General features: G+C 45.1%; 1 protein-coding gene across 9 annotated transcripts in view; it reads right to left on the reverse strand.

Annotated features, from left to right (window-relative positions):
* Positions 1–623: 623 nt before the first annotated feature.
* The window catches only part of LOC147424476 (uncharacterized), a 39,808-nt gene continuing 17,105 nt past the window's right edge, over positions 624–23,326 (reverse strand). For 2 of the 9 annotated variants that reach the window (XM_086500650.1, XM_086500646.1), the window contains 3 exons: positions 4,493–4,582; positions 3,928–4,007; positions 2,795–3,187 (listed from right to left, as the gene is read on the reverse strand). In XM_086500650.1, the coding sequence (XP_086356776.1) occupies positions 3,047–3,187; positions 3,928–4,007; positions 4,493–4,582 (311 nt within the window). In that variant the 3' untranslated portion in view covers positions 2,795–3,046. Of the gene's footprint in view, positions 962–2,794; positions 3,188–3,927; positions 4,008–4,492; positions 4,595–23,326 lie in introns of those variants that run through there. The other 7 variants (XM_086500648.1, XM_086500645.1, XM_086500652.1 and 4 more) reach the window with 6 other exon arrangements.

The raw sequence follows: 23,326 nt of genomic DNA on the forward strand, positions 1-23,326 counted from the left end.
CAGCTAATTCCACAACTAGAGTATAATAAAAAATTACAATATAATCAAAAAATCAAAGTATAATTAGCACATCATTGTATAATCAGCAAATCATAGTATAATCAACACATCAAAGTAGCCAAACATATGAAACTTATGGTTTCCTCTGTCCAAAACAATGATATAGATCAATCTAATTGTTGAAAACGATTCCAAAAGAAAAAAAACCAAGCATGAAAGATAACCAAGTCAACAAACAAGCATGAAAGATAACAAGTCAGTAACCATTTTTAAGGTTAGGTAACAGAGTCAAGCCGAATCTGGGAAAGAGGGCATCTCTTATGTTGTCCGCAGTTCCAAGAATAGCTTCCAAAAATCTCAAATTCTTAGCTTGACAATGATCATCACATAAAAGAACCTAGAGTAAGACACTCATTACCAAAAACCAGATATGAGCAGGTAACCATAAAGATCAGTCATCTGTAAAGACAAAGAGCAGCTCTTAGGAACTAGTAGTGGCTTGCAGATAATCGCGAGGAGATCAGAGCTTTCATGTTATCTTAACAAATTAGTATCATATAGGTTCCAAATGCGATTGCATCATCTCATCAGACATAATGATCTAACCGAAGCAAACCAAAACATTATAACCAGAAACTATTCCATTCCGTAAGCAAAATTAGCTTTGAGTCAGATCTTCACTCATCCTTCCTAATCATGTGAGGCCATGGAACCAGAAGCGATTATCCCTTCTATGAGTGGAACACCCACAGTCCAACAAAAATATATTATTTAATTTCCAATTTTGATGTATGATCAGTAGAGCATTTAGGACATACCCCAAAAGCACACACGAGGAAAGCATGTGTGTTTAGGCACCATGCCAAAGTACTTTATTTTACCGTTCCTAATCATCTGAGGCCATGGTGTAGGAAGAAGATAACTCCTTGGAGTAGAATACCCACAATTCAGCGAAGATCACCTATCAAACAATTTCCAATATTTATGTGTGATCAATAAAACAACCAAATCATAACCCAGAAGCATAAATAAGGAAAAACTTGATTGTTTAGCCAACATGGCAAAGCAAAATGAACAGACACTAAATTCTGTTTGGACAATATCAAAGCTTCAAGTTAGATTTCAGGTTTTCTTAACCTTAGGAAGACAAAATCTCGACTTCTGGAGCAAATCCAAGTTAGCATATTAGGAAGGTCAGATCATACAACACAAGCCAGCTTAGAAGAAGTCAAACATATCATATATCAAAGAGGTTGAGAAACAACCACATTAGGCCGTCAAGCAAGGTTGTTTTTATGATTAAAAAACAATTTTGAAAATGCAACCACCTTCCATATTAACCAGTTATGCACATGATACGGTCAACTAATAGTAATGCCAATATTCAATCCATAAAACCAGTATAATCATTGCAACGTGTACGCCCTATTAGCAAGAAAGATGCTAAAAAATTTAGTATGACAGTCAACAACGACATGCCGGCATCTATTGTAAGAGTATAACCAATGAGTAAATCACCTGTGATGAGGTAGACTTTTCAACAAGTTCCATTGCCGACAGCAACTCACTTTCATCACACCAAGATGCAGAACCTCTCTCACACTCACTCTCTCAATATTGCAAGGCTAGGCGAGGGGGGGGACAAAAAAGAGTCCCTCACCAGTTTTATAGGTGCCACACAGCAGATAGCGAGCAGTTTCATGTTGGGTGCAAATCTCCAAGCACCCTTGGTAGTAGCATAAGATCCTGCCAATCCGTAAGGGAATCCACAAGCAAGGCAGATACCCTAAGTATGCACAAATGTGGGGAATAGAGAAAAATATTAGGCGACGAAATCAGAGGATGAGCCCACCATTGTTTCAACCAGGAGGAGAGTATGGTAACTGCAGGAGATTTTAATAAAGGTGTTTTCTTCATAGCAATTAGTACTTGGTTTAATATTGGTAGGTAGCCCGAGGTAGTTCCCACCAAGTAGAGGAAAAACCACAGTAAGGTTTTTATTGTTCTAATCTTATTAGGCCAGGATGGAAATTGGAAATAGGAAATAGGAAAGAGGTGACCAAAGACAACAGAGATAGAGAGAGAAACAAACAAAGAGGGGCAGTGGTAAGGAAGCAACATATAGATTCATAATACCAAGGTCTGTAAATAAACTATAATACCAAGATTCATAATACCAAGGTTCCAGATTGAGAATATTAAAGTAGGTCCGATGTAAATAAACTATAGTAATCCACTAGAATCCCGAAGTCAAAAAGTATGTGTGTAGAATTTGCGAGATAGTATTCCTGATGGTTAGACATGCAAGGACAGTAGCAAATGCAAGGTATATCCTCATTAGATCATGCTAATCACCCACAAAACCGTAAACCCATCAGCTCCATCATGCATAGTAGAGCCAAATTCTCTCATTGAGAAAAGTGCAAGTTAAATATTCATGGTAATCACCCACAAGGCAATATAACCATCAAAAACATCTCCACATATAAATTTTTTTTGCTACTCTACAAGCCAATTAGAGACATGCGTACAAAACTGAGTGTCATAGGTATGAAATAGGTTTCGAAAAGCGTTTGAAACGTTCGCAACACGGATGTAAAAAGAATCATATATGTAAGGATATTTATTATCCCACTTAAAAATACTTGTAAAAAGGATTCAAAACCAACAATTATACACGTTACAGCCACACTTTCAAAGTTTATTTTTAACACCGGCATATTGATAGACTGGGCCATTGTCTCCTCAAGCACCGTATAGAAGAGTGGATCGGATCCCCACATGAACAACAATGTCTAAATTCTCATCCAATGAGCCATCAAATACTCGATACAAAGACAATGCATGGCTATAGTACATGAGCTAGTAGAATCGTATGAAACTTGTAGCACACGATTTTCGATGTTCATAACAAACACAAACTTTTAGTGAGCATGAAAGGAATGGGTTTTGTACATAAGAAACTATTGAAACATTTCGTAAGTTTTGAGCGTGTACGAAATGGTTTCAAATTGACAAGATACTTTGCAAAGGTTAGGTACAATGTCTACAGCTGGCAAGTGAGGCCCGGCCCGCTTCCATTGAAGAACTGACCTGTCCATTTGTGTCCATCTTTGTCTACATAAACACCATTTCCATGCATCTTGTTATCCCTCCAATCCCCAGAGTAGCAACGTCCATCTGGCCACTTTATGTGCAATCACCATGACATTAATCATTAACTTCATCCTTATACATACCTTCATAACGTCAGACTAATTATAAGAGAGGCTAAAACACTCACAATAGCACAAAATAAGAAACCAGATAAAGAAGGAAAGCAAAGTCACCTTACTTGTTTCTAACCCAAAATAGATAAAAACAAACCATTATTTACTCCAGAATCCTTATGCTTGAGCTAGTAATGCATGATACAAATAAAGAAAGCATAAAACGTTTGACTAATCCAACCACAAAATGCATCATCTAGACCTTTGTACTTAATAAAAGATCTATACTTGCACTATGTGAACTTAATGTATAATTGCTGCATAAGAAAAATTCTATAAAGGTTAGAATACACATATTGCAAAGCATTGCATTCTCTGAAAAAATATAGTTGAGTACAGTCCATCCTTCAATTACTTAAAACACAAGCTATCTGCAAGAAAAATTTGGCCGGCAAGATGACCATGCAAATGCCCAAAGTTGATATTCATCCGATGTGACGATTAACAATCTTAAGGTTTTTGTGCTATCTACTCCATGCATTCCGGCATACACACAACTTAGGTGTTGCCCATACCTCCTAGGAAATTTGAAATTTTCACACGATCTATTGATTAAGAGAGTCAGCCTTCCCTAAGATTAGCACTTGAATGGATGTTGGATACTTGAATGAATTGTTTGAATTATCTTAGATAGGATAAAAGACAAGTTGCAGCTTACCTTGTATGTTCCAGTCCCACAATACACACCCATCTTCCATTGTCCTTCATAGAGTGCTCCACTCGCACATTTGAATGTACCTACAGGTGCAAAACCGCTTACAATTGAAGGCAAAAGAAGCATGTATTAAATAAATGCGGGCGAGCATAATTGTTGTTAATGCATTAAAGACGTCAACTACCTAAGTCGCTGCACGTAAAGGCCTACATTAAATATATACCTAGATGAATAAGCCCATAACATAACATGTCAATGCACATAAAAACCTACATTAAATATATACCTAGATGAATAAGCCCAATTCACCTTTTAAGAAAAGTGCAAGGTATAGACTCATGGTAGTCGCTCATAAGACTGTATAGCCATCAGCTCCATCATGCATATTATTCACTACTAACGTCATCAGTGCCCAATAGACGGTGTAGAACTAGGTACCAATATATGTTCACACACACACACATTAGAGCCTAACAACATATAACATTCCCCATTGTGAAAACTGCAACATAAAAGAAAGTCAACTACATAGTATCTCTTTGCACTTTAAAGCCTACAAACACACAACCTTCTCCATTTGGTAAATCTCTTGTCCAATCGCCCTCATAGCTATATTCTCCATCTTTATAAAGGCCTTTTCCATCCTTGAAACGTACTCCTTTTGGTTTATCTTTAATCAATAAACTACTAAATCTCTCTCTCTCTCTCTCTCTCTCTCTCTCTCTCTCTCTCTCTCTCTCTCTCTCTCTGTGTGTGTGTGTGTGTGTGTGTGTGTGTGTGTGTGTGTGTGTGTGTGAGAGAGAGAGAGAGAGAGAGAGAGAAAACAAAGGAAACTGATTTCTATTACTTGAAAAGTCCCTCACAATGCCAAAAAGGTGCTGATTATGAGGGCAAGTACATCATTGATTACAAAACAGGCTCGACGGTAGTAATCTAGAAACTGTAAAACTAGATATAACTAGTCACATGGCAACTATAAAAACTAAAAGCCAGGTAACAACCTCTCCTAAAGAGAGTAAAAAATGCCATAGTGAAACGAACACTCAGAGAGGATCTCCCAGCTACACGGACCGCCTAAAGACACACGTCAGACTAACCACCCGACCATAGCCACCATCGCATCCGAGGTCGTAGGCATGCACCTGTAAGACCGAGCGTCCATACCATCCTGCCTCACCTCCTCGAGGTGACATCACGCACTTCTAGCCTCACGGGCTAACCACTGGCACTCTGCCAGTGGGTGTCGATAGTTACAAATGAGGCCTTGGCCTCCCTTTTATAAAAGTGGCCGGCCACACTGGCCGAGTTCACACTATGTCCGCCCGGACACCGAACACCCATCTCGACGGTGTCTTAGACTAGATCCCCTCTCCTATAAGCAGGACATAACATATTTCCCCCCTTAAGAACCATTGATGTCCTTATCAATGAAGTGGGGATACTTAGCTTTCAAAGATCTGACTGATTCCCAAGTAGCAAACCTTTTAGATTGGCCCTTCCATTTGATTAAATACTCATCATAAGCACTTCGGCGTGAACGGCGAGTACGATGATCTAGAACAGCCTCTGGTTCTGGAGGAATATACTCAATTTGCATATCTTGCCATACATTTTCCTCAACGGGCACAACAGTGTCCGCTTCACCTAATTTTTTTTTAAGGCGGCTGACATGAAATACTGAATGTACAGTAACATCCAAAGGAAGAGTTAATTTATAGGCAACTTGGCCAATTTTCTTTGTGATCAGAATGGACCACAAAATCTAGTTAAAAGCTTATAACGCTTTCCAGTTTGCATGGTCTTGGAATCCTTGGGTATCTTCAGATAGACCCATCATCCCACCTCTAGAGTCCTTGAAGATCTCTTTTGATTAGCACAAGTAGTAACTCGATCACGAGTTGTCCTTATACTATCCTTAGCCATTTCTTGCATATCATACAAGAAATCACGAGCTTGGCGATCTTTGACTTTCTCTAAGCCAATAGCGATAGGGGATTTAGGCTCAAAGCCATACATCAGCAAAAATGGGCTAAATCCAATAGCAAATTGCTTGCTACTATTATAGGCAAACTCTAATTGTGGAAGGTACCTTTCCCAATCAGACTGCCTGTGAGAGACATAGCCCTCAACGTGTCTTCCAACGTCTGATTCATCCTTTCAGTTTGTCTGTCGGACTCACGATGATCTCAAAGGACGACATACTCAACTTCGTCCAAAGGTGAGCGAACACACCTCGCCAAAATCGCCCAGTAACTCAATCACTGATGATATCTTCTAGCAGACAATACAACTTATAAAGTTGATCGAAAAATAAAACCACCAACTCATGGCTTTTTATTGTCGACTTGGTAGATATAAACTCATGCATCTTCTTAAGCTCGCTTGCTTTATGCTTGAGTTGATTTGTAGTCAATTCCTTGACGATCCAAAGCTTTCCAAAGCTTTGTCCCCTATAGGCGGTGGGATTGGCGTAGCAGCCTCGCCCGTTCTTCTTTGTTCTTGAAAGTGAGGATGCATTGGCCAAGTGGCACACGCCTATGCGTGTCGTTGATCCAAGAGACAGTGTCGGGTTCGATGTTGATTGGTTGAAGAATGTCATTGAGCTTGGTGATGGCTTCTTTGAGTGTGTCCTCCTCGATGCACCATGGTGGGGAGAGTCCTCCAATCCGGATCTTGAGGACAAGGGATTCCTATAGCCGGCATTCTTGCAAGGCTGATTGGATTTTGTTGTCGAGCTTCTTATGCGTTGCCTCGTTGGCTTCTTTCTGAGCCACCTTGACAGTCTCAGTGACAGAAGCTCCACTTCGTGTTTTTTTGCAAGCAAAGTTTCATTCACCTTTGCCGCGTACTCGAGCTTAATCAAGCATTGTTTGAGTTCACCATTTTCCAAAACAAGTGCTTGGATCTGAGCCTCTAAGGTTGTGATCCTCGCGTCTTGTCGAGCGGCGGGATCCTTCCTGGGTGCAACTGCTACGGCAAAAAAACTCTTGCGTGTGCTGGGAGTCGGTGTGTTGAAGGAAGACATAACTTTTGACTGTGTGAAATCCTTTGAAACGAGTTTGAAGCTCTCTGTGTAAACTCCTCTCTGTGTATAAACCCTTTTCTTGTGACCTTTGAGTCGAAGTCGTACGAAGTAAAGAGGCCTACTTATGGTGGTTTTTCCCACGAGCAGACCTCAAAAGTGCTCTGCAAGCTCGATGTGTTGAGGCAAGGCGTGGGTGTGCAACACTATCAATGCGCCCCGTGACAGGCTGTTGAAGTGTGGCGCCTCTTGACAGGCTGTTGAAGCGCGATGGCAGGCTGCTGAAGTGCGCGACCTCCAGTGCTCGAGCAGGACAAGTCTGAGCTTTAACACCCCCCCCATCGCAGGGCTGTCCCTTGCCTTGGGGGAGACTCCTGAATAGAGAAGGCTAGGGTTAGGGTTGTGAGAGAGAGAGAGAGAGAGAGAGAGAGAGAGAGAGAGAGAGAGAGAGAGAGAGAGTAGACCACAAACGCAAGATATGGTGAAGAGGAGGCGATCAGCCTCCCATGACTAGCCCGAAGGCACACTAGCCGTACATGTGTGCCCTAGACCTGTGAAGTAGCAGAGTGGTTTAAGTCTAACACCCCCTCTCAGTACCTGATGCTAAACAAACTGCGTGAAGCCGAAGATGTGAGGCAAATGATGAAGATGTCTGATGCGATGTCCAATGAAGGAAACTCCATAAGTGTAGTAGTAGTCTAAGGTGTCACAACCTCCGAGAGATCTCCATGGTAAGTGTCGTCACGAGTAGTGTAGCAAACTGCTGTACTCCGTCGATACGGGGTGAAGATACTGCGTGAAGGTCCCAAACTGAGTGTGTGTTGCTAAATTGGCTTTATCTGACATAAAAATAATTCTAAATGAAATATTGGATTTATAAGTGAGAGGGTTTTCTCGCTTGGAACACCAAGGAAAAATAATTCTAAATGAATTACTGGAATTTTAAGTGAGGGTTTTTCTCACTAGAGACATCCGAGTACAGAGTATTCCTAGTGCGTCATTCAAAGTAATGACGAGAGCACTAAAAACGGGAATATCTGTAAGGCCACCAAGAACTGGTACTTTTGATGCGTCACATCGGATGGGTGACAAGGAGCATCGGAAAGAAGTATTCGACCATCCGAGAACGGACATCTCTGATGCGATGACATACAGCATCACGAAGGAGATTGTATCGTAAGTTCGGTAGGAAAGGACTAGGTGATGGGTATTCCTGATGCGTCACAAGGTGGGTGACGGGTGCATCGAAAAGGGGATATCTATAGTCAAGAGGAAATTCCGAACTGTGTTAGAATTGTGCACAAGGAAAAGCAAGCACTGGAATGAAGATGGGTTCATAGGAAACTTTGAGGAAAAACAGATGCTTTCTGAGAAAGCGGGATTGCTTGTCAGGAAAGCAGATGCTTTCCCGCGAGGAAGTCTATATTTGCATTGCAACAGTGCGTGTGATTGCATCCAGGGACGCCCGGGAAGTGCTATGAAAAATTAGAACCCACAGAAGAAGTCCTGAACCTCGCAGATCTCACCTTCCCGCAACAGATCCTCGCCGCACGGTCGGATCCAACGTTGTTCACAGTTTCAGCCCGGAAAACGCAGATTTCAGCATCTGCGTTTTCAGCACGTCATCGTTGCATCGTCGTCATTGACATAGGCTCAGAATTCAGCAGATAAAGATTTGCAGATTTCAGCCCGTCTCGTCGTCGACATCGTCGACAAGTCCAAGCATTGTAGAGATTTGTGCAATCAATAGTAGACCATTCTCGCCATAGAGAGTGGGGCCTTCGGAGGAGGGTTTTGACAATATTCTGGTGTCGTATTCTTCTCTCTCTCTCTCTCTCTCTCTCTCTCTCTCTCTCTCTCTCTCTCTCTCTCTCTCAGTTTCAGCACCTTCATTCAAAGTGTTCACCACTTTGTCTATGTCCATTGCACTCTCTCACTAAAGAAACGGAAGGCTCTCCCTTCCATAAGTAAAAGGAACCTTGAGCACAGTTCGGAGCACTCATCTTGAGCAAAGTTCAACATTCACTTCTGTTGCACCTTACAATGGTATCAGAGCTTTGGCAGTGTTTTGTATCACTCAAGGAACCACAAGAACCACAGGATTTTTTTTTGCTTGTTGCGGTCGTACGTAACCCGAGTCCTCTTAGGCGTGTCGATTCCTACTCGTGTTTTTGAAGAGTGACAGGAAACCCAAGAAAGAACGGCTTGTCCAACCTCCCCTTGTTTCTCTTTTCACTCATTGAGAGCGGACCGTGCACTTAGCGGCCGGCCAATCGACGTGAGGTGGGAAAAAGCAACCTTGGTGTGAGCGCAAGGCCGCCAAGGGGTGTGCCCGCAGGAAAGGGCAGAACTCGGGTGAAGAGAAGATCCTTCTCTAACACAGATTGCAAGCGAAAGAAGACCCTCAAGAACTCAAGAACCTCAAGACCCTCAAGAACTCAAGAACCTCAAGAACCCAAGAACCTCAAGACCCTCAAGAACCCAAGACCCACAAGAACCCAAGTTCCTCGTGAACTTAAGAACCCAAGACTTCAGTGGATGGTCATCACCCGAAGCGGAATGGATACTTCGCATGAAGGTGGTGAGCATAGCGAAGAAGAATTTTCCCCACCAGGAGGTTTTTCCGACCATCCCCCTTCCCCATCTACGCAAAGGATTGCACCAACTCCTATGGAGGCTTTCGACAAGGAGCTAGAAAGCGACGATAATATGGTAGCCACAGAGCATAGATACGAAGAAAGATAGGCAACCATAGCACGTGAGCGCGAACAAGTAGAAAGAAAGGCCAAAGAAAGCCTAGCCGAATTGGATCGCCAGTACGAAGAAAGACGGTTAGCGTATGAAGAACAGAGCGCCCGACACATGAAAGAGATGTGGCGACTTTTTTCTGTTGTGCAGGCGCAGTTTGAACAGAATCAAGAGAAGAAGACTCTTTCAATCTCGTCTTCTCCAAAGCATGATGACACACATGATTTGCATGATAATGATAAGCACGATGATTTGCATAATCAAGATGTGATTTCTCACAAGCATGATGATTTGCAGGAAAATGATGTGATTGTTCACAAGGATGATGGTTTAGTTGATACTTTTTCTAGTGAAGCTAACCTCATTGCAAATTCAATCAATCAGGAAGAACCGATCTTGGCTTTCGAGTCAAGGTCCACAAAACCCCCACAGGAAGATTCGATCGATCACGAAGAACCGATCTTGACTCTCGAGTCAAGGTCCAAAGAACCCTCTCGAGAAGTATTATGTGTGTGAATGATTAGTCAGCACGCATTTGTCAAGTGTTTCATTCGTGATGCTTTCCTGTATTTTAGTCAACATCTTTATGTGATCCCTTTTCATAGGCATGCCATATTGTACGTTGAGCACGATTCACTCATGAATGAGCACGGATGTATGCAGATTACTCATGGAAAGATCAAATGTTTGCAATCAAGGAAGTCACATTCCATGTCTCTTCCTTGGCACGACACAGTCGTAGAAGGAGCACAAGAAGGATTGAACATCAAGCATGGGCATTTCTATTGTGATTTGCCACAGTTGATTGATTTAGATCAGAAAGTCAAGATTCGACCCCATTGTTTGCATGTGTTTGATGAACGGTTTGGCACTCCGTCACTTTGTTCATCTGCATTGCATCCACAGTCTTTCAAGAAGACTAGAATTTTTTAAGTCACTTTACATGGAATGGGTATGTTCATGTTTTTGTGTTGGAAGTGGTTTCAGGAATTTTCAACCTCGGAGATTCTTGACGAAGGTGGACCTACGTCCATAGAAGAAGTGGAAGCATTGAAGGAGACTTAGAAGACTTTGTGTCGCTTTCGGCGCGGCCCAAAGAAGAAAGCTTTGCAGACCTTTATGAAGTTCAAGTATCGCACAACCCACACATCAAAGTGAGCCGGCGAAGAGCCCTTTCCAGGATTCTGGATGTTATTGGCGATCTCCCTCGACGCCATACAGTTGGTAACAGTATCTCACTTTGAAAAGGAGGGGATGTCACGTGACACATCTAACCCCATGTGTACGTTGTAACAAACTGTTGACGTGTCAAAGCCTAAAGAATGGAGCCAACTTACATATGCTGGCCGAGGAGCCTAAACCCTAAGAAGAACAAGTAACAAAGAAGTCCACCCGTCCGATGGGGCCCCGTCCGATGGGGCCCCAAGTGACATAAAGAATTAAAATAAAGCAAGACTCATACATGCACACGAAAGAATTGCGAAGCTGGCTGATGACGTGGCAGATTTTCGAAAATCATGCTGGCTGATGAAGTGGCAACTGTACGGATTTCCGCGTTTTGCGTTGACTGTTGACGTGGCAATTGTACGGAATTCCGGATTATACACTAGCAGCTTTTGAGCATTGCTTTTGGACCAGATGCTTTTGAGTTTTGAAGGCTTTTCACTGTAACTGCTTTTCAAGCCAAGGGCCTTTAAATATGAGGCTAGGGCTCATTCTCTGGCATGCTTCCTGGAGAAGGTGCAGAGTCTGGAGTACCAGCTTTAACTGTGTTGATGCAATATAAAGAAATACCGAAAGGGGCGCCAAGGTTTGGGGCCAATACTCTCTAGGGTGGAATTTCGCCACTCTATGTCGCGTGTCGTCTCTCTCTTTCAGTTCAGTTGTTATTGAAGTGCTAAAAGTCTGTTCAGTCTGCTCTTTTCTATTGGCACGTGGTGCCCGTCTGTCAAAAAATACCGAAAGGGGCGCCAAGGTTTGGGGCCAATACTCTCTGGGGTGGAATTTCGCCACTCTGTGTCGCGTGTCGTCTCTCTCTTTCAGTTCAGTTGTTATTGAAGTACTAAAAGTCTGTTCAGTCTCCTCTTTTCTATTGGCACATGGTGCCCGTCTTTGTGACATACGTGGACAAGCTACAGCATGACCAGGGTTCGGTTCAGTCAAGTCAATCTAGAATAGGAAGTGATCTGGCACTTTTGTGAGTCTGTTCGCAGGCCACACATGTCCACAACTTAGATTAGATGCATATCCTCTAGTTGCACACAGCATGATCATCAAATTACAGTCAGAACCCATCAGGAGCATTTTTACAGTGCATAGACCTATTTTCCCTATTTTTGACATTTTTCACTTATTATTTTTAAGTGACTTTTGTTGGAAACTGGGTAGGGCAATTTTCACAAGCAAGTATATATAGAATGTAACAAACTGCTGACGTGTCAAAACCCTAAAGAATGGAGCCAACTTGCAGATGCTGGCCGAGGAGCCTAAACCCTAAGAGAACAAGTAACAGAAGAAGAAGTCCTACCAACTTATGGGGACCCCGTCCAATGGGGCCCCAGTGACATAAAGGAAGTAAAATAAAGCAAGACCCACATACACACTCACGAAAAACTGATGACGTGGCAGCTTTTCCGAAAATTGTGTTGACATGATCACGTGGCAAGTTGTACGGAATTCTACGTTCTACGCTAGCTGATAACGTGGCAGATTGTACAGATTTTCATAAATTGTGCTGGCAACTTTTTGGCTTCGCTTTTGGACCAAATGCTTTTGAGTTTGAAGGCTTTTCACTGTAACTGCTTTTCAAGCCAAGGGCCTTTAAATATGAGGCTAGGACTCATTCTCTGGCATGCTTCCCGGAGAAGGTGCAGAGTCTGGAGTACCGCATTGTACTGTGTTGATGCAATATAAAGAAATACGAAAGGGGCGCCAAGGTTTGGGGCCAATACTCTCTCGGGTGGAATTCCGCCACTCCGTGTCGCGTGTCGTCTCTCTCTATTTTAGTTCGTGTCGTCTCTCCCTATTTTAGTTCAGTTGTTATTGAAGTGCTAAAAGTCGTTCAATCTGTTCTTTTTCTATTGGCACGTGGTGTCGTCTTGTGACATAGAAACCTAGCGCTAGCACTTTCTGGCAGAAGAGGCAACAGGAGCTCCAGTTCAACAGGCACCTTCTCGACAGGACCCCCCAAGACCAACCTAGCGTTTTGCCCAACAGCAGAGCCTAGCGTTTTCATTCCCAGATCAGCCTTGGCGTTTTTGCATTGCAGAGCAACCTCGGCGACCACAAGACACAGCAGATCAGCCCTAGCGATAGCAGATCCCCCAACGACAGCAGATCAGCCCTAGCGTTAGCAATTTCCAACGCAAGACAAATTTCAGCCCCTAGCTTTTTGGTTGCAGATCAACCTCAGCATTTTTGTAGATCTTCGCAACGGAATCAGCCCTAGACTCAACGTTTTCAGTTTTCAGCAGTTAGAACCCGCAGAAGAAGTCCCGAACCTCGCAGATCTCACCTTCCCGCAGCAGATCCTCGCCGCACGGTCCGATCCAATGTTGTTCAGAGTTTCAGCCCGGAAAACGCAGATTTCAGCATCTGTGTTTTCAGCACGTCGTTGCATCGTCATCATCGACATCGTCACCGACATAGAGTCAAAATTCAGCAGGTAAAGATTTGCAGATTTCAGCCCTTAGCATTTTCAGATTTCAGTCCGTCTCATCATCGTCAACATCGTCGGCAAGTCCAAGCATTGTAGAGATTTGTGCAATCAATAGTAGACCATTCTCGCCATAGAGAGTGGGGCCTTCAAAGGAGGGTTGACAACATTCTGGTGTCGTATTTTCCTCTCTCTATCTCTCAGTCTCAGCACGTTCATTCACAGTGTTCACCACTTTGTCTGTGTCCATTGCACTCTCTCACTAAAGGAACGGAAGGCTCTCCCTTCCATAAGTAAAAGGAACCTTGAGCACAGTTCGGAGCACTCATCTTGAGCAAAGTTCAACGTTCACTTCCACTGAACCTTACAAGTTAGATACTCTTGTTCCTGCTCATAGAGGCTCTTGCCTCAGCAAAAACACATGTAACCACACAGCTGTACATGAGTCAAATAAAGAGCCCTCTTGTGGGGCATCACATTACTACACGTAGGGGAGAGAGAGCAGTGTAGAGTGTGCAAGACATCACTTCTTGCACTACACTGTATATGAGAGGGAAAGTTTGCACACAATAGCTCTTGACCTGTGGTGGCAATTTGCAAAATGAGGCCTCTCAGCTACAAAAATCAGCGCCATTTCTTCTTGCATGAGGAAAGTCCACCATTTTGTGCCACTTGGCGCATTTAAAAACAATTTCCCGTTTCGGGGTTGCCGCTTAAAAAACTCCCGACCGGTTACCCAGTTGACTGTGACAAAGTTGTAAAATGTTCCCCTTGTCATTCTAGAGGTAATGACGCGAACAAATTTCATGGCCCAAAATAGCAATTCCCTAATTTTTAGGAGATGCTTCCGTTGGGCTCCCACTGGTCTTCTGACCATCTATCCCCATCGGGACCGCATCCAAAAATGCAATGTGGCCCAACTCTCGGGTACTTTCCTTTGGTGACCCCACCTTGGCTTTATGCCTTTATTGAGTTCACTTCCTAGTATCCACCAACTTGCTAAGTGCGACGGGGGGACCTACATGATTTTGAACTAAGCCAAGACATCCTCTTACTATACAAATTCCAGTGCCGACCAACTTCCCGTCGGGGGGTGAGACTACCGTTCACATTGGCCATAGAATGTCCAACCATTTGCAACTTCAAAAAGAGGGTCTCAAAAATAAAATAAAAATCATTGGAAAGAAACCAACAACTAAGGTTAGCAATTGCCACGTCCTCGTGACAATCCCCAAAAGCAATTAAACTCAAAAGCAAATAATCCCTTGAAGCAACTTGTTCTGAAAGCAACTGATCCAAAAATCTGCCCAGAAAAAGCATCAGCGCGATTTGCGGAAATCTGTACAACAACCACATCAACATGTCAGCGTGATGCGGAGTTCCGTACTACCACGTCAGCACCTGTCCATACCGCCATGTCAGCAATCAGTGTGTGTGTGTGTGTGTGTGTGTGTGTGTGTGTGTGTGTGTGTGTGTGTTTTTGCCCGAGGGACCTACAACATCACCAGTTTGTGACAGTCCTCCGCGATAAAAATGCGGCTGTCCGATCGCATGCCTGGTTGTTTGCAAAACATTGGCACATCTGCGTAAAAACACTGATGATGGTTCTTCTTGGGAGAAGTACCTTGATACGGGTGGTGCGTCCTCAACCCTGGCTCTGATACCATGTGAGTGCCAGAGGGGTGGTGCGTCCTCAACGCTAACTCTGATACCATGTGAGTGCACGAGAGAGAGAGAGAGAGAGAGAGAGAGAGTGTCACGGGGACATGGCAGCTGTTAACTATGTCACGAGGACGTGGCAACTGCTAACTTTAGTTGTTGGTTTCTTTCCAATGGGTTTTGTTTTATTTTTGAGACCCTCTTCTTGAAGTAGCAAATGGTCGGACATTGTATGGCCAATGTGAACGGTAGTTTCACCCGCAGATGGGTAGTGGTCGGCACTGGAATTCGTATGGTAAGAGGATGTCTAGGCTCAGAGCAAGATCATATAGGTCCCCCCGTCGCACTTAGCAAGTTGGTGGATACTAGGAAGTGAACTCAATAAAGGCCTATAGTCAAGGTGTGACTACCAACGGAAAGTATCCGACAGTTGGGCCACATTGCACTTTTGGATGCGATCCCAATGAGGATAGACGGTCAGATGACCACAGGGAGCCCAACGGCATCATTTCCTAAAATTTAGGGCACTGCTATTTTGGGCCGTGAAATGTGTTCGCGTCATTACCTCCGGTATGACTAGGGGAACATTTTACAACTCTGCCGCGAAGTCAACTGAGCAACCAGTCGGGAGATTTTTAAGCGGCAAACCCGAAACGGGAAAACGCTTGTAAATGCGCAAAGTGGCACATTTCTGTGCACTTGCTTAATGCAAAGAAGAAGTGGCGCTGAATTTATAGCTGGGAGGCTCATTTGCAAGTTCCCTGCCAACAGGTTAAGAGCTATGGAGTGCTTCCTTTCCCTCTATGTACAGTGTGGTGCCAGGAGTGATGCCCTCATAGTTACCCGGAACGGGAAATCAGAATGGGGAACGGGGAACGGCAACATGCATGAAATGCCATTCCCTGTTTTGGATACTCACGTCTGAAACACGGAACGGGAATTCGGAACGGGAAATTGGGATGGGAACGGGGAACGGGGACCTGAAAATGCCCATTCCTTGTAACTATGGATGCCCTGCACGCTACACACTGCTCTCTCTCTCTCTCTCTCTCTCTCTCTCTCTCTCTCTCTTACGTGCAGTTATGTGATGCCCCACAAGAGGGCTTTTCATTTGATTGATGTACAGTTGTGTGGGTTCATGCGCGATTGCCGAGGCAAGAGCCTCTTGCACAGGTACTGGGTTAGCTAGTGGCTAATCCCCAGCAGGTACAGGTGAATTCGGAGAGGTTTCATGTGAGAAATCTCGTCCGATTCAAAGGGCAAGTAGCCCTACAGGTGCGGGAGCTCGAGGTCTTGCTACAGATGCCACCAGCACGCAAAACGGAGCCTAAAACAGGGAATTACAGCCTGCTGTGTATGTTTGCAGGTTTAGGGTTTCGGCCCTAAACGGTCCCTAATACCCCCAGGAGGTTTAGGGACGCGAGGGGACCGCTGTACAAGTGATCTGGCGCACTTTCGGGGCAAAAAACAGAGAATTCAGCGTGCTGCAGATTCTCGCCAGGTTTTGCAAAGTGCCCGTATGCGTCGGGAGAGTCATCTATTGCGTGGGGATACCGACTATGAAGTGTCCTAGTACAGTTATGCTGCCGAAATCGGGCCAGAACAGGTGTTTCTTAGCCTAGATTGTGCGGGGTAGCTCGTAGGAGATCACAGGTTTTATTCCGTCAGTTAAAGAATAAAGAAATACCGAAAGGGGCGCCAATTTTGGGGCCTACAGGTTGTCGGCGTCTGCTCGGAGCATTCTAGCTTCCGAGCCGTGTGTGTACTTGGGTGTTAATCCCCGTTACAGATTACCTTTGCAAAGTGCTTTGTGTGTGTAAGTAAAGAATTTCGGGTGAAAGCCAACGCCTACCACCCCACGGGCCGGTTTCATGGTTCCATTGCCGGGATATCAATCACTTTTTCCTTAAAGAGTGAGCCTCGGTTGTTTTGGGTAAAGACAGAGTGCAGGAACGTGGGATTACACCATGGCCGACAAGGGGAAGAGCATTATGGAAGAGGGTTCCTCTTCGAAGGACAGGCAAGAGATCCCTATGGTTTTCGAGATCGGAGAGAGCTCACGGCCACGTTAGTTTGTACCTCCTGTCAATATGAATGTCCCTCCAATAGTACAGGGCTTTATAATTGGGCAACTTGAGGATGATGCGTTCAGGACTCAGTTAGTTGCCACGGTGAATGTCTTTTCGCAACTGGTGCAGAACCCTAGGTTTATGGAGTTCTTGCAAGCACCACCAGTGCAACAGCAAAATAGGCAACCTACGCCGCGTACGGAGCTTGTGGAAGCTCAAGCCCAGGTACTTCATGCGGCTCAGGAGGATAGGGAACACTCGCATGTTACGGAGTCAGGGGCTCCAAAACAGGTTCCTCTCATGCTTGAACAAGTGGCTAGAACACCTATTCCATAGTTTATGCCAGTTCAGCCCGCCGCCTTTCAGAGCCAACATGCTGTCTTGAATGGACAGGGAACTGGATACCAAGCAATGCACCCAGGTTTTCCACCACCCACGGTACATCCTGGGTATTTCGAGGGTGGATCAATGTTCCAAAGTATGGCTGGTTATGCGCCTGGAAGTCAGCCGTACATGCCAGGAATAGTGTTTGGGGGTATGCAAGGCATCATGCCAAACCCCATGTATGGTAGTATCGGCATGCAGCAGGGTTTTCAATGCAACCAAGGCCAGTTTGGGGTGCCACAGGGTCATTTTGGCATGGCTGGTTTTTCTGGACAGCAGCCAAATATCGCACCTTTAACGCAAAATGTGAATGGCCAAGATGTGCCGATCATGCCTACTACAGTGCCCATGTTGCAAACCATTCCATACGACAACCTGGGGGCACTAGAGAAGCCGAAAGCTTACAAAGAAGGTGGTGCAACTGTAAAGTTCAGTACTTTCAGTGGCTTTGAAGATAAAGCAAAGGCTCTTACCTTCCTCCAGCAGTTTGATACAGCTTATGCAGGAGGGAATTTTACAGAGGCCTCGAAAGTCAGAAAAGCTGCCACTTTCTTAAAGGACAATGCGCTTACACGGTGGACGACTTTGTTAATGCAAGGGCAGGCACCCGCCACTTGGGTTTACTTCAAGCAAATGTTTGCATCTGCTTGGCTGTCAAATGAATTTGAAGCCGACGTCATGACAGATTGGCACCAGCTTACTTCAGCTTCGTGCAAGAGTTTGCTGGAGTACAATAGGAGGTTTTGTAAAGCGTTACTCTCAATGACCTCCTACAGACTTGTGCCATTGATAGAGCAGATAGAGAAGTACTATTGTGGGCTGCCTAAAGGGCTTCGCGATTACTGTACCAAGAACAGAGTGGCTACCCTCACTCAGCTCATGGAAGTTGCGAACACTGGTCTTGCCTTGTTGAAAGGAGAGGACAGTGGGTTTCCGAGCAACGACAAAGGAGGGCAGCAAAAGAAAAATTCAGCGAAGAAGCCCTTTGTGAAAACGGCTCCTGATGCGTCACAGGGGTCAGAAAAGGCCACCAAAGACAAGGATTCAACCGGGACTTCTGGAGCGCAAGCCATTGTAACAAGGAGCGGGCGAAACGCAGCCTAAACGTTCCGAAACGGTGTTCCGGACGAGTTCCGTTCCCGAAACGAAGTCAGGAACGGAACACCGTTTCGAAACAAAGTGTAACCGGAATCCGGGGGGGGGGAACAGGGAGGAACGTGAGGTGGAACGGCTGAACGCGGGGTGGAACGGGCAAAAGTAGGCATTTGCTAGCAAAAAAGTAGACATTTGGGGGCAGATTTGGGGCTATTTAAGGGACATATTTCGGGTAGTTTGAGGGAAGATTTTGGGGCAATGTTGGGGTTGCTTAGAAGTCGATTTGGGACTAAGCCGAATGGAGGTAATTCAAGCCTTACTTTAGTCGACCGTTCCGACCCCGTTCCCATTCCGAGCCCCCCTCCTCCTCCCCGTTCCCGTCTTGTTCTGGACCCTCTCGTTCCCGTTCCCCGTTCTTGTTCCGGGTAACTATGGCGCAAGCAAAGAAACAGAAAAGGAAGCCTTTTGTGCACAAGTCGGTCGAGGAAAAGAAGGTCCTAATGGCTGAAAATAAATGCTTTATTTGCGAGCAGCCTGGTCACTTTGCTACAAAGGAACAGAAAGGCAAGAAGCCTAAACCCACGGCAGGTTTAGTGCCAAACATGGTGGGTGACAAGCCCAATACAGATGCCAGTGAGTTATGCAGGACATGGGGTAAAGTTAGGGATCAGACGGCACTCATCTTCTTTGATCCAGGTGCCAAAGCCAACTTATCTCACCAGAGTTAGCTATGAAGCTGGGCATCAGAGCTGAAGAGATGGGGTACACAGCAGAGGCAAGGTTGGCATGTCCTGGCCACTCAGAGTGTGTTACTCCCATCATTGGAAAGCTGCGTCTGCATATCCAGTCATATGTGGACACCTAAGAGTTCTACATCATGCCGTTGGAAGGATGTGACGCCTTGTTGGGGATCCCGTTGTCAGGTGCAGCGGAAGAGAATAAAGATTTTGCTCGGATCTAGTACTCCGCAAACAAACACAAGGGACACTTTACTTCACTTGAAAGAACTGAACTGAACTGAAAGAAAGAGAGGTTACGAGAAAGAGACAACACAAGGATGTCGGGTCCCAACCCTCAAGGGCCCCCTTGCTCTGTTGGCAGAGCAAGTACTTTCTTTATTCTTGCACAATGTTGATACAATGACTAAATGCTGAGATGCTGATGCTAATGGGTACTGATGCTATTGATGCTGGGTATTGGGTACTGAGGTATTGAAGGGGTACTGAGGTATTGAGGTTCTATGTCGAAGACGACGAGGTCTATGTCGAAGACGATGAAGTCGACGACAAGGTACTAAGGGTCTTTGTCGACGACGATGAAGTCGACAACAGTACTATGTCGAAGACGGTGAAGTCGATGACGGTTCTATGTCGATGACGGTTCTGTCGACGACGATTCTCTGTGGAAGACGGTGATGTCGACGACAGGGTCTATGTCGAAGACAGTGATGTCGACGATGGGTACTGCTGGTCTATGTCGACAACAACGATGTCGACGACGACGATGGTGACTATGACGATGACGACGATGGTGTCATCATCAAGTTCAGGACTACGATGACAATGACGAAGGTGTCGTCGTCAAGATAGGGACTTCGACGACGATGACAATGGCGACGACGACGATGGTGTCAAGGCTGAAAACTGAAAACGTTGGGCTGTCTGCTGAAATCTGAAAACACCAGGCTGATCTGGGTCTTCTTCTTCTTGAGAAAACGCTAGGGCTCCTCCCGAGGTGCTGCCTGCCTACTGGGTGCCTGCCTCCTTGTGTCCCTGCTTCTTTTGCTCTAGTGGGTGCCCAATGGGTTTCTTTTATAGATCTTTAGCAATTTTCCCTACCTACTTTTCCAACAAACTTACAATTTTTTTTTCCAAAAGTCACTTTTAATAAAATGACTTACAAGAGATGGTTCACGCGGTAAAATGCCTGCATGATGAAATGATTGTTCTTGTGCAAGAGAGGGTATGCATCTATGACTGGCCTGGGCATGCACTTCCTGCTAAAGGCTCACAAAGGTGCCAGGCTCAGTCCTAAGCTAAGACTCATGCTAGACTATGGCAGAAGCATGTCCACGTAGCGCAAGTGAAGTGCGCACGTGACATCCCCCCTGTTAAAAGTGAGGCACAACTGCCGAACTTCTTTTGTTTTTCTGATGCTGACTGATAAATGCTTCTGATGCCGTGGATGCACAAACCAATGCACATTCCTCCGAAACCAGGGTCTGATGGTACTGCGGGTGTTGTGGGTACTGTTGGCGATGCAAACACCGTGTAAGGGTCACTGTCCAGCCTTACTACGATTGCCGAATATCAGCGTGGGCTCTATACCAGATAGTACTGACTCTGCCTGCTGTAGCAAGAGCTGTTCCCCAAACACTGACTGTGGTGAAAACATTACCAATGCTGATGAACTGTGGTGTGGTTCCGGAGTCCTTTTCAAAGGTTCAATGACGAGGGAAATGGATGCACGCTACATGCGAATGCGAATGCAGAAGAGGTTAGGGATCTTGTCTCCAACTCCTTCCATATCTGCATACAAAGCTAGGAGATCTTGGTACTCAAGATCTGGGTTCTCGTGTATCCGATGTCGATCTTCTTTCAAAGACATGGCAATGAAGGTGGAATCCGGTAAATCCATGGTCGGGACTCAAAGATTCTTCATGGAAAGAAATTTGGGAGAGGTTCCTTGGGTTCTTGGGCTCGATGGTTCTTCTTAGGTTCCTTGGGGTTCTTGGTTCTTGAGGTTGTTCTTTAGGTTCTTGATGGTTCTTCCCTTGAGTTTGCGAAGCCGAAGCACACAGAGCTCTGATACCAATGTCAGGTGCAGCGGAAGAGAATAAGGATTTTGTTCGGATCTAGTACTCCGCAAACAAACACAAGGGACACTTTACTTCACTTGAAAGAACTGAACTGAACTGAAAGAAAGAGAGGTTACGAGAAAGAGACGACACAAGGATGTCGGGTCCCAACCCTCAAGGGCCCCCTTGCTCTGCTGGCAGAGCAAGTACTTTTTTTTTCTTGCACAATGTTGATACAATGACTAAATGCTGAGATGCTGATGCTAATGGGTACTGATGCTACTGATGCTGGGTACTGGGTACTGAGGTATTGAAGGGGTACTGAGGTATTGAGGTTCTATGTCGAAGACGAGGAGGTCGACGACGAGGTCTATGTCGAAGACGATGAAGTCGACGACAAGGTTCTAAGGGTCTTTGTCGATGACGATGAAGTCGACAACAGTACTGTGTCAAAGACGGTGAAGTCGATGACGGTTCTGTGTTGATGACGGTGAAGTCGTCAACGATTCTTTGTGGAAGACGGTGATGTCGACGACAAGGTCTATGTCGAAGACGATGATGTCGACGACGGGTACTGCTGGTCTATGTCGACAACAACGATGTCGACGACGACGATGGTGACTGTGATGATGACGACGATGGTGTCATCGTCAAGTCCGGGACTACGATGACAATGACGAAGGTGTCGTTGTCAAGATAGGGACTTCGACGAGGATGACGATGGCGACAACGACCGTCACAAAGTGATGACGTGGCGGACAGCAGAAACCCTAATTTCTGCCAAAAACCCTAAAATTCCTGCAAACCCTAATTTCCGGAAATCGTGGAGGCGGATTATTTATTTTTTATTTTTTATTTTTATTTTTTTTTTAAAAAAAAAAGGAAAATGATGAGCGACGCAAATTTCGCTTTTTCTCTACTTAAATGAGAAAGAGAGAGAGAATGCTTTTGCTTTCATGTTTTGACTCTCTGTGAGAGAGAGAGAGCAATTGCTTTTGATTTGAAGCTTTTGGGGCTCTGCTTTTGGGCATCCCTTGTAACCTTTAAATTAGTGGTGAGGGCCTCACTTCTCAGAGCATCTGGACGCAGAGTCTGAGAGTGAAACCCTAACCGCTCTCTTGTACTTTGATGATTGATTAATACAAAAAGAAATACCGAAAGGGGCGCCAGTCTTTGGGGCCAATATCTCTAGGCACGGAACTCCGCCGGGCCAGTGCAAATCTATTGTGATCTGTAAATTGTTTTGAAGTGGTTATTTGGTGCTGTCGCGATTGATTCTTGACTTGGAGTGTCCAAGTTTGTAACAGTAATACCGAAAGGGGCGCCAGTCTTTGGGGCCAATATCTCTAGGCACGGAACTCCGCCGGGCCAGTGCAAATCTATTGTGATCTGGGTTATTTGGTGCTGTCGCGGTTGATTCTTGACTTGGAGTATCCAAGTTTGTAACAGTGGTATCAGAGCACGGCCGATTTCTCTTCTACGGGAAATCCGATCCCCGAATTTTTTTCCGCGGCACCTATGGCTTCAGGCAATGATCAGTCGACTCCCTCTGCATCTGGAGATGCGGGCTGGGATCACAACGAAGATTCAGGCAGAGAGTATGGCCCGCCTTGGCCTACTTAGGCGGAGCGGCGAGAGATAGAGCGTCACCAGTTGATCGGCGATGCAACAAAGATGATGCTCAATTTTGCGAAGGACCCGAAGATGGCAAAATATATGAACCAGACCTCTTTGGAAGAGGTACAGATGGAGTGGCAGAGAACCACAACACCACTCCCGAAACCCGCTCTCAAGAAACCTTCTGCCTCCAAGAAATATACGGAGAAGGAACTGGAGAACGTGGTTGATGCACGGATTGCTCAGCTTTTCGACACGCAAAAGAAAGCCAAAAAGCACGGCAAAAAGCAGAAGAAAGGCACTGACTTCCCGGGATATTTAGGTCGTCGGTCGACATTTGACAAGGCAAAGAAATT

The sequence above is a fragment of the Adiantum capillus-veneris genome, chromosome 25, assembly GCF_014529385.1.
Source record: "Adiantum capillus-veneris isolate H3 chromosome 25, ASM1452938v2, whole genome shotgun sequence".
NCBI lineage: Eukaryota > Viridiplantae > Streptophyta > Polypodiopsida > Polypodiales > Pteridaceae > Adiantum > Adiantum capillus-veneris.